Source organism: Bombina bombina, chromosome 4 (genome assembly GCF_027579735.1).
Source record: "Bombina bombina isolate aBomBom1 chromosome 4, aBomBom1.pri, whole genome shotgun sequence".
In the NCBI taxonomy this organism is placed as follows: domain Eukaryota; kingdom Metazoa; phylum Chordata; class Amphibia; order Anura; family Bombinatoridae; genus Bombina; species Bombina bombina.
In genome coordinates, this window is record NC_069502.1 from 523,918,703 (window position 1) to 523,936,638 (window position 17,936).

The following is a 17,936-nucleotide window of genomic DNA, read 5'->3' on the forward strand; positions in this document are numbered from 1 at the left end:
AACCAAATGCACAGGTAGAGAAAAAGTATAGGGAAAATAGTAATTTTCATTTTTCATTTAATTCATCATTTTATTATTTTAAAAAAAATAAAAAAATAAAAGTTTGGAACAGGAGCTAGCAGTGGTCTGTAAACGCATGTATACATCTGACACTTTGGGGCTTGGTTAGGAGTCTGAAAACCAGCACAATGTTATTAAAAAAAAAAAATCTACAAAACATTTATCCAAAGAAAAATCTAGTGTACAATTCCCCTTTAAATAGTAGTACCTAAGTTTATTCATCATGACTGAAGGCATGACAGGCCACCAAAACATATAAAAAGCAACATGTTCACAACATCCAAAATATATTTTCATAGTAAACAGTGTCCTAGATTCATTAAACAGCTTACTGGAACAGCAAGCTGCCAGCTGCCAGCCCACAAGGACTGTAACCATTGAACCCAGTACAAAAAGGGTCTGAATTAAGTACACCCTGCAAAGGGTAAAATGGAACCCAATAATTTTATATGTAATTTGCTTATATATGAACATATATTCTTTTATGATTAGATCTCTTTGGAATAATACATTTGTATTAATCTAATTTTAGGATGTATATCCTCTTCCAATTTTAGCCACTCCAGGTGTTTCCTTGTTAAATTGGCTGACTTTCTATAATTCAATTAGATTATTTTTAAGGAGGATATAGGTTTTCTGTCCTTTTTTGGCACTTCAATATATACTTCTGTTGTGTGATATTCAGTATGTACTTATCTGGTGAATAAAATGCTAACATTCAAAAGAGATTAGAGTCAGAAATATAGATTTGTGGCTCAAAAAAAAAGGGATGCATTTGTTTAGCACTTCCTGTCCCTTATATTTGGTATGGAACCTTGAATAGGAAAGAGATAGGGGTGGGACAGCGTGTACCTGTGATTAAAATCTAACTTTTATTTCAACACTTAAAAAAAGAAATGTGACATACAATTTAAAAACACAAATTCGCATAGAACTTGGGAATAGGGACTAGATTATAAACGTGATTTAATACTTCTGGGAAAGTCCACAAATGGAAAAAGTATCAGTGTTTGGATGCTATAATACTTGATTACGGTGGTCTGAAGATATAACATATGTATATATTCTCTTGTCTCTCTAGCAACTATGTTGCTGTATCAAATTATACATACATATGATGTTGCTGTGAATATTATGTCTCTCAAGTAGGATTCAATACCGCACAATTCCTCTGTTAGGTATGAATACCAAGTAGAGGTGGTATTTGATTATATTGAATTACATTAGCAAGAGAATAAACTTCTGTTGTTACTCTGTAAATTTGAGATTAATTATGGTATGGCATACAGATACATAGATGGTTCTTCTATATATTTTGGGGTTCGGATATCAGGAAATGATAGCTGAGATAAGCTGCAGGAATACCTGCCTTTAGATATTATTGTCTTGTTATTTGCATTGAGTACTGTGCATTATTAATTTTACAGTGATGCTTATATGGCGATTTTTTTACTCTTAATGCTAAAAATAATAATGAGAGCATTGCCCTTATTTCTGGGGCACTGCACCTAGTACAACTGCTTTTATTTCCTTTCTCTTAATATTTTTTAAGTAAGTACCCCTGAAGAATCAGATCATGATATACAGAGTAATGATTAATGTGATTCACTGTGTTTGAGTTTTACACCGTTGTGTATTATCTATATTCTCAGTCACACTTGGTATTGATCAGTCTGCAATCAAGTTAGATATTGGTTCTGTTTTTTGTAAAATTAAATCGATATTGGGATAATTATTCCTTACCCTTTTGATAAATATATTGACTTTGAATTCGGTACAGTTTGTGTGACTCAGTTTGTTATATATGTCAGTATATTTCTTGATTTTTAAAAAAAAAAAAAAAAGTACACTTAACCTTCTATATTGTTTCTTCAATTGCTAAAGTTTATATATGTGTTTGGTACATTCAGCGATATATCTTAGCATAGTAAATAAATACTTTATTAAAAGCTATTTGAAAGCTGTTGCAGTTCACTTATATTCTTGAATAATGCTGCTGGCTATGTTATACCGTAACGGTCTTATATACCTTGATCTAAATAGTTTACTTGAATAATCTCGCTCGTGTTATTCTAGAACTCTTAGTAGCTGTAGTACTGTGCAGACCATATAAGTCTGGGTCTCGGTTTGTTAAATGTAACGTCTGAGCTGAATTAAAATTGCCTTTTGTTTTCGAGCGGTATTACTTAGGAACAGGTATGTTCTAGTGTAGCAGCCTTGTGACCTTTGTAATGTTGACTTGCGTCTAATATACTATAGTGAAATTTGGTCAAGTAATAATAATACTTCTATAGCAGCGGTTACTTTGTTAAGTTCAGAGCCACACCTCTTGCATTCACACCGTATTGTTGTGTTACTGTCCTTGCATTTACACCATATTATTATATTGCTAATGTAAAAGCATTCACTTCGGACTCCCCCAACTTATTTTAAATTTATTTCCAATCTTGCTTCATACATTCATTTTTAGTAAATGTTCATGTTATGCGGTCTAAGTTCTATGTTCAGTTGCTTGTTTAAAAACACTAAATAGGTTGAAATAGAAATGTCAACCTCTCCCTAACATGTTTCGCCGTTTGTAATTCCGGCTTTTTCAAAGGGCACTAGAACATACCTGTTACTAAGTAATACCGCTAGAAAACAAAAGGCAATTTTAATTCAGCTCAGACGTTACATTTAACAAACCGAGACCCAGACTTATATGGTCTGCACAGTACTACAGCTACTAAGAGTTCTAGAATAACACGAGCGAGATTATTCAAGTAAACTATTTAGATCAAGGTATATAAGACCGTTACGGTATAACATAGCCAGCAGCATTATTCAAGAATATAAGTGAACTGCAACAGCTTTCAAATAGCTTTTAATAAAGTATTTATTTACTATGCTAAGATATATCGCTGAATGTACCAAACACATATATAAACTTTAGCAATTGAAGAAACAATATAGAAGGTTAAGTGTACTTTTTTTTTTTTTAAAAAAATCAAGAAATATACTGACATATATAACAAACTGAGTCACACAAACTGTACCAAATTCAAAGTCAATATATTTATCAAAAGGGTAAGGAATAATTACCCCAATATCGATTTAATTTTACAAAAAGCAGAACCAATATCTAACTTGATTGCAGACTGCAATCCTAGCATTCAGCAAGTATCTATACAAAATAAAAAAAGATACGTTCAAAAAGAAGCAGAATAATAACTAAGTTACATTGCCACACTTAGACCACTTTCATATGTATCAACCAATATAATCTCCAACTATCTCTATCAAGTGTCTGTATCAATGACCCAAACAACAAACTTTGTTTGTTACATAAAAGTATTCCAACTAAAGATCCTATATCGTTGATTCAAATGTTTATGGATCAATACCAAGTGTGACTGAGAATATAGATAATACACAACGGTGTAAAACTCAAACACAGTGAATCACATTAATCATTACTCTGTATATCATGATCTGATTCCTCAGGGGTACTTAAAAAATATTAAGAGAAAGGAAATAAAAGCAGTTGTACTAGGTGCAGTGCCCCAGAAATAAGGGCAATGCTCTCATTATTTTAAGCATTAAGAGTAAAAAAAAAAAAAAAAAAAAAAAAAAAAATCGCCATATAAGCATCACTGTAAAATTAATAATGCACAGTACTCAATGCAAATAACAAGACAATAATATCTAAAGGCAGGTATTCCTGCAGCTTATCTCAGCTATCATTTCCTGATATCCGAACCCCAAAATATATAGAAGAACCATCTATGTATCTGTATGCCATACCATAATTAATCTCAAATTTACAGAGTAACAACAGAAGTTTATTCTCTTGCTAATGTAATTCAATATAATCAAATACCACCTCTACTTGGTATTCATACCTAACAGAGGAATTGTGCGGTATTGAATCCTACTTGAGAGACATAATATTCACAGCAACATCATATGTATGTATAATTTGATACAGCAACATAGTTGCTAGAGAGACAAGAGAATATATACATATGTTATATCTTCAGACCACCGTAATCAAGTATTATAGCATCCAAACACTGATACTTTTTCCATTTGTGGACTTTCCCAGAAGTATTAAATCACGTTTATAATCTAGTCCCTATTCCCAAGTTCTATGCGAATTTGTGTTTTTAAATTGTAGGTCACATTTCTTTTTTTAAGTGTTGAAATAAAAGTTAGATTTTAATCACAGGTACACGCTGTCCCACCCCTATCTCTTTCCTATTCAAGGTTCCATACCAAATATAAGGGACAGGAAGTGCTAAACAAATGCATCCCTTTTTTTGAGCCACAAATCTATATTTCTGACTCTAATCTCTTTTGAATCATTGATTCTTGCATAAGCACTCCAGCAGGTACCCACTTTGAAATTGATTGTGGGTACAAATTAGCAGTCGCTATTTACTCGTGTAGTGCGGTTGCAATCTTGTTTTCTCCAAAATGCTAACATTACTTGGCGGGCCTGAGGTTTTAGACTATGACAGCTCATGTATAACTCATAGGAAGAAAAAAAAAAGATGCTTAAAACTGGCAAATTTGAACTGGTAGATAGCAGCCAACAAAAGAATCTGGCCACCCTGTGTAACCTATGTTTAATAGGAAAATGGACAAGGCTTAATATTTTAGAAGAAGCAGCTCTTCCACGGGGTGTGTGTGTGTGAGCTTCAGCAAAAGAGGAGCATTCTAAGGTAAGGAGTAGTGCATTCTTTTGAAGCATCAAAGGAATTAGAGGCCCTTGATTGGAGCCACCCATACCCCAAGAACAAAATGCCATTTCATTATAAAAAAAAAATTGAAAGCCCACTTTCTAGATCCTCAGTTATTTGCTGCTAAACTTATTGGCATCAGAAATAGTGTCTGACTTTCCCTATTCTTGCTTGATGATAAGTGTCTTTCATGACCATTCAGTAGTATCCAAACTGATACAGTTTTCTCCACCAAGAGTAAACATCCTCTATACATAGCAGTCACAGCTCTTTCAATTACTGGTTGAGCAGATTGCCTTCTTAAAATTAAGTCTGCCAGAGATATTCAACTTAAAATATTGGGGATAGCACTATGAATAGTTTGTCGTGAAATAAAAGCCTTGTTTGAATCAGGATTATTTATAAAGTATGTTTATTTTATTTAAAGACGTTAAAGTAAAGTAGTTTCTAGAGTAACAAGGAGAGTTTAGAGACTGTAATAGTAATATATATCACAATTATAATACATCTTTTATATATTTAAGCACAGTATTTAAAACTAATAATAAACAATAATCATCATCAGTATCTACAAAAGTGATATGTATAACTTATTAAAATAGCCAAAATCTAGTTCCCAGTGTTCCCATCCTGTACAACATAGTTTTGAAAAGGTCATTACAAATGTTTATACAGTTAATAGTAGCTGCACAGTGTAAAGGTCATCACAAATGGTTATACTGTACAGTTAATAAAAAATATTAAATACACAGTGTAAAGGTCATCGCAAATGGCTATACTTTTCAGTTAATAAATAGTAGATGCACAGTGTAAAGAACAAAGGAACAAGCATTTCTGGTGAGCTAGCACTGCTGGTTGGAGTGGATGTCTCTAGAACATTAGACTTGCACTTAGAGCAGTTAAAACCACAGAAATCACATGTGGAGATCATCGTCATGGTCTTGGAATTGTAAGTTCTTGTCACTGTATTTCCTGAAATAAATTATAATTAAAAAAAAAAAAGATGTAAACACCCAACAATGTATCATATTCTTCAGCAATGCATTTAATTTTGACTAGACTATTCCTTTAAGTTGTATAAATTAAACTTTCATGATTCAGATAGAGTATGCAAATTTAAGCAACTTTCTAATTTACTCCTATTATAAATTTTTCTTCATTCTCTTGGTATCTTTATTTTAATGTAAGCTTAGGAGCCGGCCCATTTCTGGTTCAACACCTGGGTAGCTCTTGCTGATTGGTGGCTACATTTAGACACCAATCAGAAAGCGCTACCCAGGTGATGACCCAAAAAATGGGCTGGCTCCTAAGCTTACATTCTTGCTTTTTCAAATAAAGATACCAAGAGAATGAATAAAAATTCATATTAGGAGCAATACCACCCCCTGCACATTCACGGCCAATCGGCTACTAGCAGGGGCTGTCAATCGCCTCAGAAGTGGTGGGTGAGTTGAGGAGCAGTGGTTTTACGACCACTGCTTCTTAACTTAAGTTTCAGGTGGACCTGAACTTCGGGGGTAGATTGCAGCATCTGCTGCTTGATAAATCTACCCCATGTCTTAAAGTGGAATTAGTTTGTTTCATTTAAACAAGATCTAAGATCTTCACATTTTGTGTAAAAAAACTATAAGATAAATAAGTAACAAAATAGCAAAGGTTATAAAAGGTTATCCTGTAAATATGCACATAATAAGGACCCCACGTCTGGGTAAATTTTACTGTGTGAAAATTATACAATAAATATTTATCCAGTCAAGAAACAATAGGTGTTTCATTTGCACAACTATTAATGAAAGTTGGTATTTCAAAGAGATCAACAGTGTCTGTGGCAGAGCCCATAGCCTAATATGGTTTTTTAGCCGCATACTTTAGACCAGAGAACTCCCATAAAACAGCCGTACCTTGCACAAAGTAGAATTATTGTTATTAGTAGTATGTTTCTTTAAAATGCACCAACAGATTTTGAAGTACTATACAGAGGGAACAGAATTATTATATTGCCCTGCTCCCTGGAGAGATTAACTGGTTATTTTTTATTTATAAAAGTAGCTATTCATATTTAATTTCATGTAAGCTATATCACTCATTAAAAGTAACAGTGTGCATAATTAGTAACACAGTCAGTGCTATTTTTTGTTTATGTGCCGTTGGGTAACAGTCCATGAATGTGCAGCAGGAAGCAGGAGAATGTTTCTACCTTCATTGAGATGTGGGTACTTTTTTGAAAACTGCAGGGAGCAAAGGTCTGTTCCAAGGATCAATGCTGCTCTAACTGAGCCCCCAAACTCATTTCCATCACACACCCAGTCACTAATATGTTAGTATAAACATAGCTAGATATACTAAATCATGTGACATCATAAGCTTAGTTTATAATAAAGATAAAGTTACTTTCACTCATTTCATTTTTATTTCAAAACGTTATTTTAATAGAAAACATAAGTTTCTTGTTAAAGGGATAACATCTTATTTTCTTTTATGGTTTAGACAGAGCATGTGATTTAAAATCACTTTCTATTATCAAATTATTTGTTTTCTTGGTATCCTTTGTGGAAAATAAAGGACGTAAGCTCAGAAGCATGCACGTGTCTGGCTTCAGATTTTTCAAGAATGTTATGCATGATTTGCAAGAGAACTAGATGGCAGCACTATTTCATGCCATGTAGTGCTCCAGACAACCACCTAGGTATCGCTTCAACAAATATCATGGAAACAAACTAAATTTGATAACAGAAGTACAGTATATTGTAAACTCTTCAACTGAATACCCTGGGGCCTATTTATCAAGCCGTCAACTATGCTGCATTCGCCGGCACCAATACGCTCGCCTAACATCACTGCCGCGGACCTGAATACGTTCTCCATATTTAACAAAAAAGCTGTCAAAAAGCTGTGCACCAAGTATGGGGCGATGAGCAGCGGATTCTTGATAACTAACAGTCATCGATTTTGCTGCTTTTCGGCTTTTTCACAGCTTTATTTGTATACTGTCGGGATAGGGGTTAATAAATTATTTAGTTGGCGGCGGTGTCGGGCGACAGATTAGGGGTTAATAATTATAATGTAGGTGGCGGTGGTGTAGGGGGCGGCAGATTATGGGTGTTTAGACTCGGGGTTTATGTTAGGGCGTTACGTGTAAACATAACTTATTCTCCCATAGAAATAAATGGGATATCGGGCAGCATCGAACATGAGCTTTCGCTGCTTTCAGACTCCCATTGATTCCTATGGCATCCGCGGCCTCCAGGGCGGCGGATTGAAAACCAGGTATGCTGGGCAGGAATAGTGGCTAGCATACCTGGTAGATTTTTGATAACTAGCAAAGTCAGATAGTGCTGAATCTGCATTCGAACATCTGTAGTGACATAAGCTTCGATCTGTGTCGGACTGAGACTGGTGGATTGTATGTTACGTCACAAAATTCTACTTTTGCTGGTCTGTAGCCTTTGATAAATAAAGCGAATCAGGCTTGCCACAATTACGCTGCAGAATTCCAGCGTATTTGCAGTTGATGGCTTGATAAATAGGCCCCCATGTCTGAATTACAAAAGAAAAAATATGTTTAGGTTTCCCTTTAAATAAAATTAGTGGTTGTAACAGTAAAACAGTTTCAGATCCCATACAGCGCAGGCTACTTTCTATCCTCACAGCCACCCCAGACGCCTGGAATGAGTGTCAAGTCCTGCTCTCACAATTGGTTGCATACAATTGCATGAGAACAGGGGACATGGCAGCACAACAGATTGATTGACCAGTCTGAAATTCCAGCAATGGATGATATCTTGCTCCCTGACAATACAATCGGACAGGTTTCCTGCTGGGGAACCGTGTTCAGCTGCAGTATGATAAGTGTGGGCCATTGTATGCTGATGACTTACATATTTACAAAATTAATTTTGTCTTTTTCCATTTGATAGGCTAAACCCAAAATCTATCAAACTTACTTGGGTTATAGTAATCAGAAATTCTGACTACTGCATCTTGAGAAGCTGCTACTTTGGCTGTGCGGATCATTGGAACAGTCACACAGACTTTAGTTGCTGTTATCTTTAAAAATAAGAGGCAAAAAAAATATTTTAATTAAGACAGATCATATTGCAAGATGTAAAATATGAAAAATGTTATTTATTCCAAACATCATAAGTTGTAACAAATCTAGCTATAAAACGTGTATGTAAAGAAAATAGGTTTCCCTTATAAAGTGAATGTCCCCTAGACAGACTTTAATAAAATGGATCTTGAAATCCATTTTTTCTGTCTGTCTAGGGATTTCAAGATCCATTTTATTAGAGACAAAATGTACAAAAGAAAAACATGACAATGTTTAAGAATGCTTTATTGCTCAGTTAACTTAAATTTAGGTATTAGCAATTATGTAAACATAGTTAGTCATCCCCAGAACAGCAATCCACTAATCAGACCTTGTGTAACATCTGTTGAGCCAATGGTAAAAGGCATGTGTGTAGCCACTAATCACAAGCTAGTTCCCAATGGAGCAATGGTGCTCTGGAGCCGACTTTATGTATGTACATAACTTGTAGGGGTTAAACATAATTATATAAAAGAAAGTGCGGTAATGAAATGATTAAAAAAAGAACATTGTTGGCACTTTTATGTCTCTAAAGGGGTAGGAAAGACAAAAACTTGCACAATTCAGACAATTTTAAATAGAATATAATAATATTTTCTACACTAGTGGGAGCTAGTTGGTGAGCCAATGACGAGACAGATGTGTGTAGCCACCATATGTTTTCAGCTATCTGGCAGTAGTGTATGGCTGCTTTGAAGCTGACTTTGATGTGTTTAATATATTTGCAGAGGTTAAGCTCAAAGCACGTAACATTGTTATAATTCTATAACATAGTAGAGCATTTTCTTTTTGCACTTTTATATCCCTTTAAGATTAGATTAAGAATTTACATATCTTAAACAGAGATCAACATTCACCTATAAATAGCTTAATTTACTTTACTATTATTATCTTTAATAGCATTGAACTCACCGAGTCAAAATACAGGTATACTTTGTCATCTTTTTTTTCCACCATTTTAAGAGTCCAATTTATTGGAATTCCAGTTGGTTCCAATGTGAAGCCACTGAGATATCCAACCTCTAGAAGGACCATGCCACTCTCATGACCATCTGCAGTGCTACGGAAGGAAACAAGAACAGCCATTATGCATTATCACAAGGGATCTGATTTATAGACAACCATAGAAATCACAAGGTAAATGATATAGGATCATGCACAAAACTTAGCAGTTTTCTTGGGCATCTAAAAATGCAAGTACAGGCAACACATTTGTTCATCTAGCACATTGTGGTTTCTCTTGGCATTCTACATCTACAAGCATATTAAATAGTTTGCATAGAAAGATTTGATCAAACCATTAAATATTTTAAATATTAAGTGGATTAAAGAATAAAAATTGTAGGTTTGTAAATGGAGATGCCCTAACATGCAGTATATCATATATACATAATATAGTAAATGTTAGAAAAAGTTATTAATTACAAATAAAATGAGCAAGAGGCAAATTAACAAATAAAGTCATAGAGTTTTTACCTTGCACATATGACTACAGATAGTAGGGCAGTGTTATTCTTGTCTTCTACCGTGACATCTAATTTAAAAGCTTCTGGGAAGACAGTGTTTCTTTTATGCCTGGAGGAAGGTTTCTTGTTATAAACTATATTAAACTGTAATAGAAAAATCACAGATGTTAATGCAGATAATATTACAAGCATTGTGTTACTGTAAATTGAGAAGCGTTTAACATACTGATAATATGAAAAGAGCTGGTTGTAGATTGTGATATCCCTTTAGTCAGAGGCCTCTATTTATCAAGCTGTCAACTGCAAATATGCTGGAAATTCCGCAGCATATTTGTGGCAAGCCTTATTCGCCATAGTTATCAAGCCCTACAGACTGGCAAAAGTAGAATATAGTGACGTAACATACGATCCCGTGGACTCAGTCCGACACAGATCGATACTTACGTCACTTCAGATGTGCCGAACGCAAGTTCGGCACAATCTGACTACTTTTGGTGGCTATCAAAGAACTACCAGGTACGCTCACCACTATTCCAGCCCAGCGTACCTGGTTTTCAATCTGCCGCCCTGGAGGCAGCAGATGCCATAGGAATCAATGGGAGTCTGACAGCAGCGAAAGCTCATGTTTGCTGCTGCCCGAAATCCCATTGATTCCTATGGGAACGTCTACACCTAACACCCTAACATGTACCCCGAGTCTAAACACCCCTAATCTGCCCCCCCTACATTATACATATTAACCCCTAAACCGCCGCTCCCGGACCCTGCCGCAACTCTAATAAATGTATTAACCCCTAAACCGCCCACCTACATTATACCTATTAACCCCTAATCTGCCGCCCCCTATACCGCCGCCACCTGCATAAAGTTATTAACCCCTATCCTGCCGCTCCTGGACCCCGCCGCAACTAAATAAATTGTTTAAACCCTAAACTGCCGCTCCCGGAGCCCACCGCCCCCTACATTATATTTATTAACCACTAATCTGCCCCCCCTACACCGCCGCTATATTAAAATTTATTAACCCCTAAATCTAAGTCTAACCCTAACCCCCACTAACTTAAATATAATTTAAATAAATCTAAATAAAATTCCTATCATTAACTAAATTATTCCTATTTAAAACTAAATACTTACCTGTAAAATAAACCCTAAGCTAGCTACAATATAACTAATAATTACATTGCATCTAGCTTAGGGTTTAGTTTTATTTTACAGACAAGTTTGTATTTATTTTAACTAGGTACAATAGTTATTAAATAGTTATTAAGTATTTAATAACTACCTAGCTAAAATAAATACAAATTTACCTGTAAAATAAAACCTAACCTAAGTTACAATTACACCTAACACTACACTATAATTAAAATAATTTCCTAAATTAACTACAATTAACTACAATTAAATTAAATAAACTAAAGTACAAAAAAGCAAACACTAAATTACAGAAAAGAATAATTTTTTAAACTAATTACACCTAATCTAATACCCCTAATAAAATAAAAAAAGCCCCCCAAATAATAAAATTCCCTACTCTATACTAAATTTCAAATAGCCCTTAAAAGGGCTTTTTGCAGGGCATTGCCCCAAAGTAATCAGCTCTTTTACCTGTAAAAAAAAATAAAAAAAAAATACAATACCCCCCCCAACATTACAATCCACCACCCACACACCAAACCCTACTCTAAAACCTACCCAATCCCTCCTTAATAAAACCTAACACTAACCCCTTGAAGATCACCCTACCTTGAGACGTCTTCATCCAACCGGGCCTAAGTCCTCAACGAAGCTTGGCGAAGTCTTCATCCAACCTGGCAGGTCCTCCAGATGGGCAGAAGTCTTCATCCAGGTGGCATCTTCTATCTTCATCCATCCGACGAGGAGCATCTCCATCTTAAAGACATCCGACACGGAGCATCCATCCAGACCGACGACTACCCGACGAATGACTGGTCCTTTAAATGACATCATCCAAGATGGAGTCCCTTGAATTCCGATTGGCTGATAGGATGCAATCAGCCAATAGGATTGAAGTTCAATCCTATTGGCTGTTCCAATCAGCCAATAGAATGCAAGCTCAATCCTATTGGCTGATTGCATCAGCCAATAGGATTTTTCCTACCTTAATTCCGACTGGCTGATAGTATTCTATCAGCCAATCGGAATTCAAGGGACTCCATCTTGTATGACATAATTTAAAGGAACCTTCATTCTTTGGGTAGTCGTCAGTCTGGTTGATGCTCCGCGTTGGATGTCTTCAAGATGGAGCCGCTCCTCGTCGGATGAAAGAAGATAGAAGATGCCGTCTGGATGAAGACTTCTGCCCATCTGAAGGACCTCTTCTGCCCGGTTGGATGAAGACTTTGCCCGGCTTTGTTGAGGACTTGGGCCCGGTTGGGTGAAGATGTCTCAAGGTAGGGTGATCTTCAGGGAGGTAGTGTTAGGTTTTATTAAGGGTGGGTTTTAGAGTAGGGTTGGGTGTGTGGGTGGTAGGTTGTAATGTTGGGGGGGTATTGTATTTTTTTTTTTTTTACATGTAAAAGAGCTGATTACTTTGGGGCAATGCCCCGCAAAAGGCCCTTTTAAGGGCTATTTGTAATTTAGTATAGGGTAGGTATTTTTATTATTTTGGGGGGGGGGATTAGATTAGGTGTAATTAGTTTAAAAATCTTGTAATTATTTTTTTATTTTCTGTTATTCAGTGGGGTTTATTTTTTTGTACTTTAGTTTATTTAATTGTAGGTAGTTTAGGTAATTAATTTAATGATAGTGTAGTGTTAGGTGTAATTGTAACTTAGGTAAGGTTAGGATTTATTTTACAGGTACTTTTGTATTTATTTTATCTAGGTAGTTATTAAATAGTTAATAACTATTGTACCTAGTTAAAATACACACAAACTTGCCTGTAAAATAAAAATAAACCCTAAAATAGCTACAATGTATTTGTTATATTGAAGCTATTTTAGGGTTTATTTTATAGGTAAGTATTTTGTTTTAAATAGGAATAATTTATTTAGATTAATATAAATTATATTTAAGTTAGTGGGTCTTAGGGTTAGACTTAGGTTTAGGGGTTAATAAATTTAATATAGTGGTGGCAACGTTGAGGGCGGGAGATTAGGGGTTAATACATTTAATGTAGGTGGCGGCGGGGTCTGTGAGCGGCGGTTTAGGGGTTAAACATTTTATTTAGTTACGGTGTGCCGACAACTTCTCAAGTTGAGAAGCTTGTCCATATGCCTCTTAATACATTGGGCCAAAATGCTTATGAAAGAGCAGCAGTCTTGCATTTCAAAAATATATTTTTGCATGCAAATTTTAAGTATTTAAGATGACCCTAATAGTACAGTATTGCTTTTGAATTTAGTACTTATTCTCACTGGCTAAGAAAGACAACTTCTACAAAAAAAAAAAAAAAAAATTCAGGAGAGAAAAAGAAAATATTGAAATGTTTTGAAATGACCTCTCATTAGGTAAAACAAAGAATAAAGTGAACTACAATGTTCCCTGAATTTTGTGCTGCCCAAGATGCAGTTTGGTAAATACCTGAACAATAGCCATTCCTTTTCCTTCAGCAGAAACCTTTATGTCCAAGGGCTGGGAAACTTGAATCTGTAATGGAACAGAAGTAGCATTAATCAACAAACAAGTTAAAAATGAAAAAAAAAATAAAAAAAAAAAAAAGCTAAATATTTTATTAGTTGATTTAAGTTTACCTGGTGACTTTGTAGCACCAAAAGATTATCTTTAGTGATCTGAAAAGATTTTGGTATAAAAGATCCTTTTCCAGTAACTGTTACTGTGAGAGCTGTGTCTTTGATAGAAGTCACAGAAAACTGGGATAAAGCTTGCAGAGCCACAATAGTATCCTTTGGGAAAAAAAAAAAAAAAACACATTACATGGTAAGTGAATGCAGTTTTGAACATATTACCTAAAAAAAATATTTTTTTACAATCAAATTAGCTACTGTAATTATTTATTTTCTAAATATTTAGAACATAAATTCTGCTCATGAAACCATATATGTTGCATTAAAACTTTGTGTGCTAAAATGTAATAAAAATATAAACACAAAATGCCAGCTTTATTAAGAAAACAAAATAGGACAAAACAAAATTGGCTTGTGCAAAATGAGTTCAACAAACTCACTCCTCAGAGATTAATTACTATTTAGTAATAGAAAGGTGAAATTAATAAAGAAATGTAACCTGAGTTGATGCATAGCCACCAAGATGATTCCTTTGCTGACTCAGCCATTTCATGATAGGAATTCCTTCATTGATACGGTTTTGTCTATAGTGGGATAGCAATGCATAGGCTGATGTCTCAATATCTGTTGTTCGCGGCTGCCAATAATAACTTGCGGTTTCTAATGTTAAAGACCAGAACTTGGTGCCTTCTAAAATATAGAAATAGAATATAATAAAGGATTACGTATTCTAGTAGATGAATAGTTCAGTAACAGTTTTGTTTACTTCCCAAGCCCTCTTGTGCTACATTGGAATGTTACAATATAGGGTGTAATGCCAGTTAACATTAGTTAGATGTATTAGACTTTTTCAAATAGTGTAAAATGACATTAGTTCAAAGCAGGTAGAGAACCTTAAAGAAAAACAGGGGTTACTACTATTTTGCTGATGTTAACAGTTCACACTTACATTTCTAAGTCCTATATTTCACCCCATATTCTAATTTACCAATATATACTAAAAATATTGTCACCTTAGGATATTTTTTGTTAGAATGCCTTTTTTCTGCCTTACTTTTACTCCTGTCCCTTACTGTGGATCAATACTTTCCAATACTGACAAGGAATCTTGCTTCCTAGAAACTTTGCATATGAGTTTTTGTATTTATATCAGTTTGAAAGGTTTTTGTTCTGAATTGTATTTTATTTGTATGAGATTTGACTCATGGTCCTAATCACGTTTCTTTTAAAAAAAAATCATATGCTATGGAATTTGCTCTAATAATTAAATACATACAGTATTTTAACTGAATATTACTAGAGATTTAACAAATGTATCTTATACAATACATTAATTGTTTTAGTAATCTAATTTACCTTGGTAATTGGTAAGGTTACAGATTTCTATGAGTATTTTAGTCTGACAAGAGTTATTTGAAGTATAAGATTTTATTTTTCACGTATCAATTTTAATGGATATACTTTGAGTTAGAGATGTCAGGTCAACACTCTTAGATTTGTTACAGTTCACCAGCCAGTCATTGTTACCAGTTCAAATATACTAACTGTCTACAGTGTACAAAATAGAAATGAGGGTGATCTACCAATACATTGTTGGTTCCTATTTTTATAGTAATATACTGGCTCTAAAAAAAATTACTATTTAAAAAAAAAAAAAAATGCATCAGCCCTTTTTAGAATGTATTTTTTAATTAAATCTAGGTGGCTGTTATACAATTGGATACAAATGCTTAAATGGCCAACTAAGTTACAATTAAATAATCAACAGCCATAATCCTCATTTTATATGACTGCTAAAGTTTAAGGTTAATATTTAGGATGAATTCTGAAGCAACTCTACATTGATTAGCATCCACTATCAAATGCCCAGAGGTATTTTTTTTGTACATTATTGTATATATCTATCATGAACATACCAATATTATTTGCTTTTGAATTCAGCAGGGAAAGAGCTGCATTTGCTTTGGTGCTGTTGGCCAGTGATAGGGCATATGCAACAATTGACAGAGTATAGTTACTAGAAATTCCATCAAACTTGCTTTCAAGGTATTGTACAGATTTCTGAATCTTTGATCCAAACAATATCTAAAAGAAAAGAAATACAGAACAATGTTAGAGGATATTATGGATACAGTATGTGCTTAGATGTATTTGTCTCCTGAGTGGGAATGCTCTGATGCAAAATGTTATGTCATATTTTAAAGATAAAGGTTAATTTGCTATCCGGTTTCTTTGAACAAGACATTTCCTCACAAACACAGCTTGCAATATAGCTCATTAACAGTGTTTATATATATATTATAAGCATTAACTGAATTTAAAGTACTTAAAGGGCCATGATACCCAAATGTTGAAACACTTGAAAGTGATGCAGCATAGCTGTAAAAAGTTGACTAGAAAATATCACCTGAACATCTCTATGTAAAAAAGAAAGCTATTTTACCTCAAAAATTACTCAGTAGCCACATCCCATTGTAAAGGACTTCTAAGCATCAAATCAGTATGTCTGTCCCGAGACAGTTAAGGGAGTGAGCTTTTGTGCACAATTATCTTATTTCCTATTCAGTTTAAGGAAGTTTACTATGAAATCTCATGAAAGTTAAGTGAAATCTCATGATACAGTAAAAGAGTTCATGACCTCAGTACTGTTGATGCTGATTGGCATCAACTTTTGTTAATTGCTGATTTACCTGCAGCTGGGCAGCAGCCGAGTATAACATTTTACACAGAACTTACTCTGGTGAGCTGAGGAAGTTGTGAGGTAAAATACCTTCCTTTTTTACATAGAGATGCTCAGGTCATATTTTCCTGTTGGCTTTTTACAGTTATACTGCATCAGTTTCAAGTGATTTAGCACATGAGTATTATGCCCCTTTAAGAATGAACTTAAAGGGACATGAAACCCAATTTTTTTCTTTCATTATTTAGAAAGAGCATACAATTATAAATAACTTTCTAATTTACTTCTATTATCTATTTTGCTTAATTCTCTTGATATTCTTTGCTGAAAAGCATATCTAGATATGCTTAGTAGCTGCTGATTGGTAGCTGCACATAGATGCCTCCTGTGATTGGTTCACTGTGTGCATTGCTATTTCTTCATTAAAGTATATCTAAAGAATGAAGCAAATTAGGTAATAGAAGTAAATTGGAATGTTGTTTAAAATTGTATTCTCTACTTTAATCATGAAAGAAAATGTTTGGGTATAGTGTCCCTTTAAGGAAACGGTAGCTTCCACATAGAAATGGTATTCTTTGACATGACATTTAGTAATTATATTATAATATATATTAAATTATTATAATATAATATATAGCTAACAATACAAACTTTATTTTCAGAGTTTAATGGACCTATTTCTGCAAACTATCTGGTAAAAGGTAAATGTTTCCAGGTCATAGCTACTTATGCATGTTATAAGCAAGCTGTGTGCAGTTGTTGCCCCATGTGATTACATCGTGACTGCAAATATACCATTAATTTGTGCCACAACAACATTTGTGCTGGTTTCGTGTGAGATATTGCACTTTATATTTTAAGTCATGTGACCTCAACGCCACCCACTTTTCTCACCCCATGCAATTAAATAATGGAAGAAAAAAAAAAAACAAAAAAAAAAAAAACACCCCACAACCACACACAATTTGTGCTGCAAAAAAAACAACTAAAGTCCCAGCAACTTTCCACCCCATGTAATTAAATTCGAAAAATATATATTCTATAAGTTTGTGCAGCAAAACAAGTTGTATATTTTCTTACTATTTCATTACATGGGGTGGAAAATGGGTGGAGATGAGGTCACATGGATAAAATATAATGGGCATATCTCAAAATAAAACTGGCACAAACATTCATTTTGTGGCACAAATCAGCACAAATAAATGTTAT

General features: G+C 34.3%; 1 protein-coding gene across 1 annotated transcript in view; it reads right to left on the reverse strand.

Moving 5' to 3' along the window:
* Positions 1-388: 388 nt before the first annotated feature.
* Positions 389-17,936, reverse strand: part of LOC128657619 (CD109 antigen-like) — a 39,514-nt gene continuing 21,966 nt past the window's right edge. Inside the window, 9 exon segments of the mRNA XM_053712004.1 lie at positions 389-475; positions 5,608-5,753; positions 8,726-8,828; positions 9,784-9,923; positions 10,325-10,481; positions 13,884-13,949; positions 14,054-14,206; positions 14,547-14,737; positions 15,964-16,132. Of these exon segments, the coding sequence (XP_053567979.1) occupies positions 389-475; positions 5,608-5,753; positions 8,726-8,828; positions 9,784-9,923; positions 10,325-10,481; positions 13,884-13,949; positions 14,054-14,206; positions 14,547-14,737; positions 15,964-16,132 (1,212 nt within the window).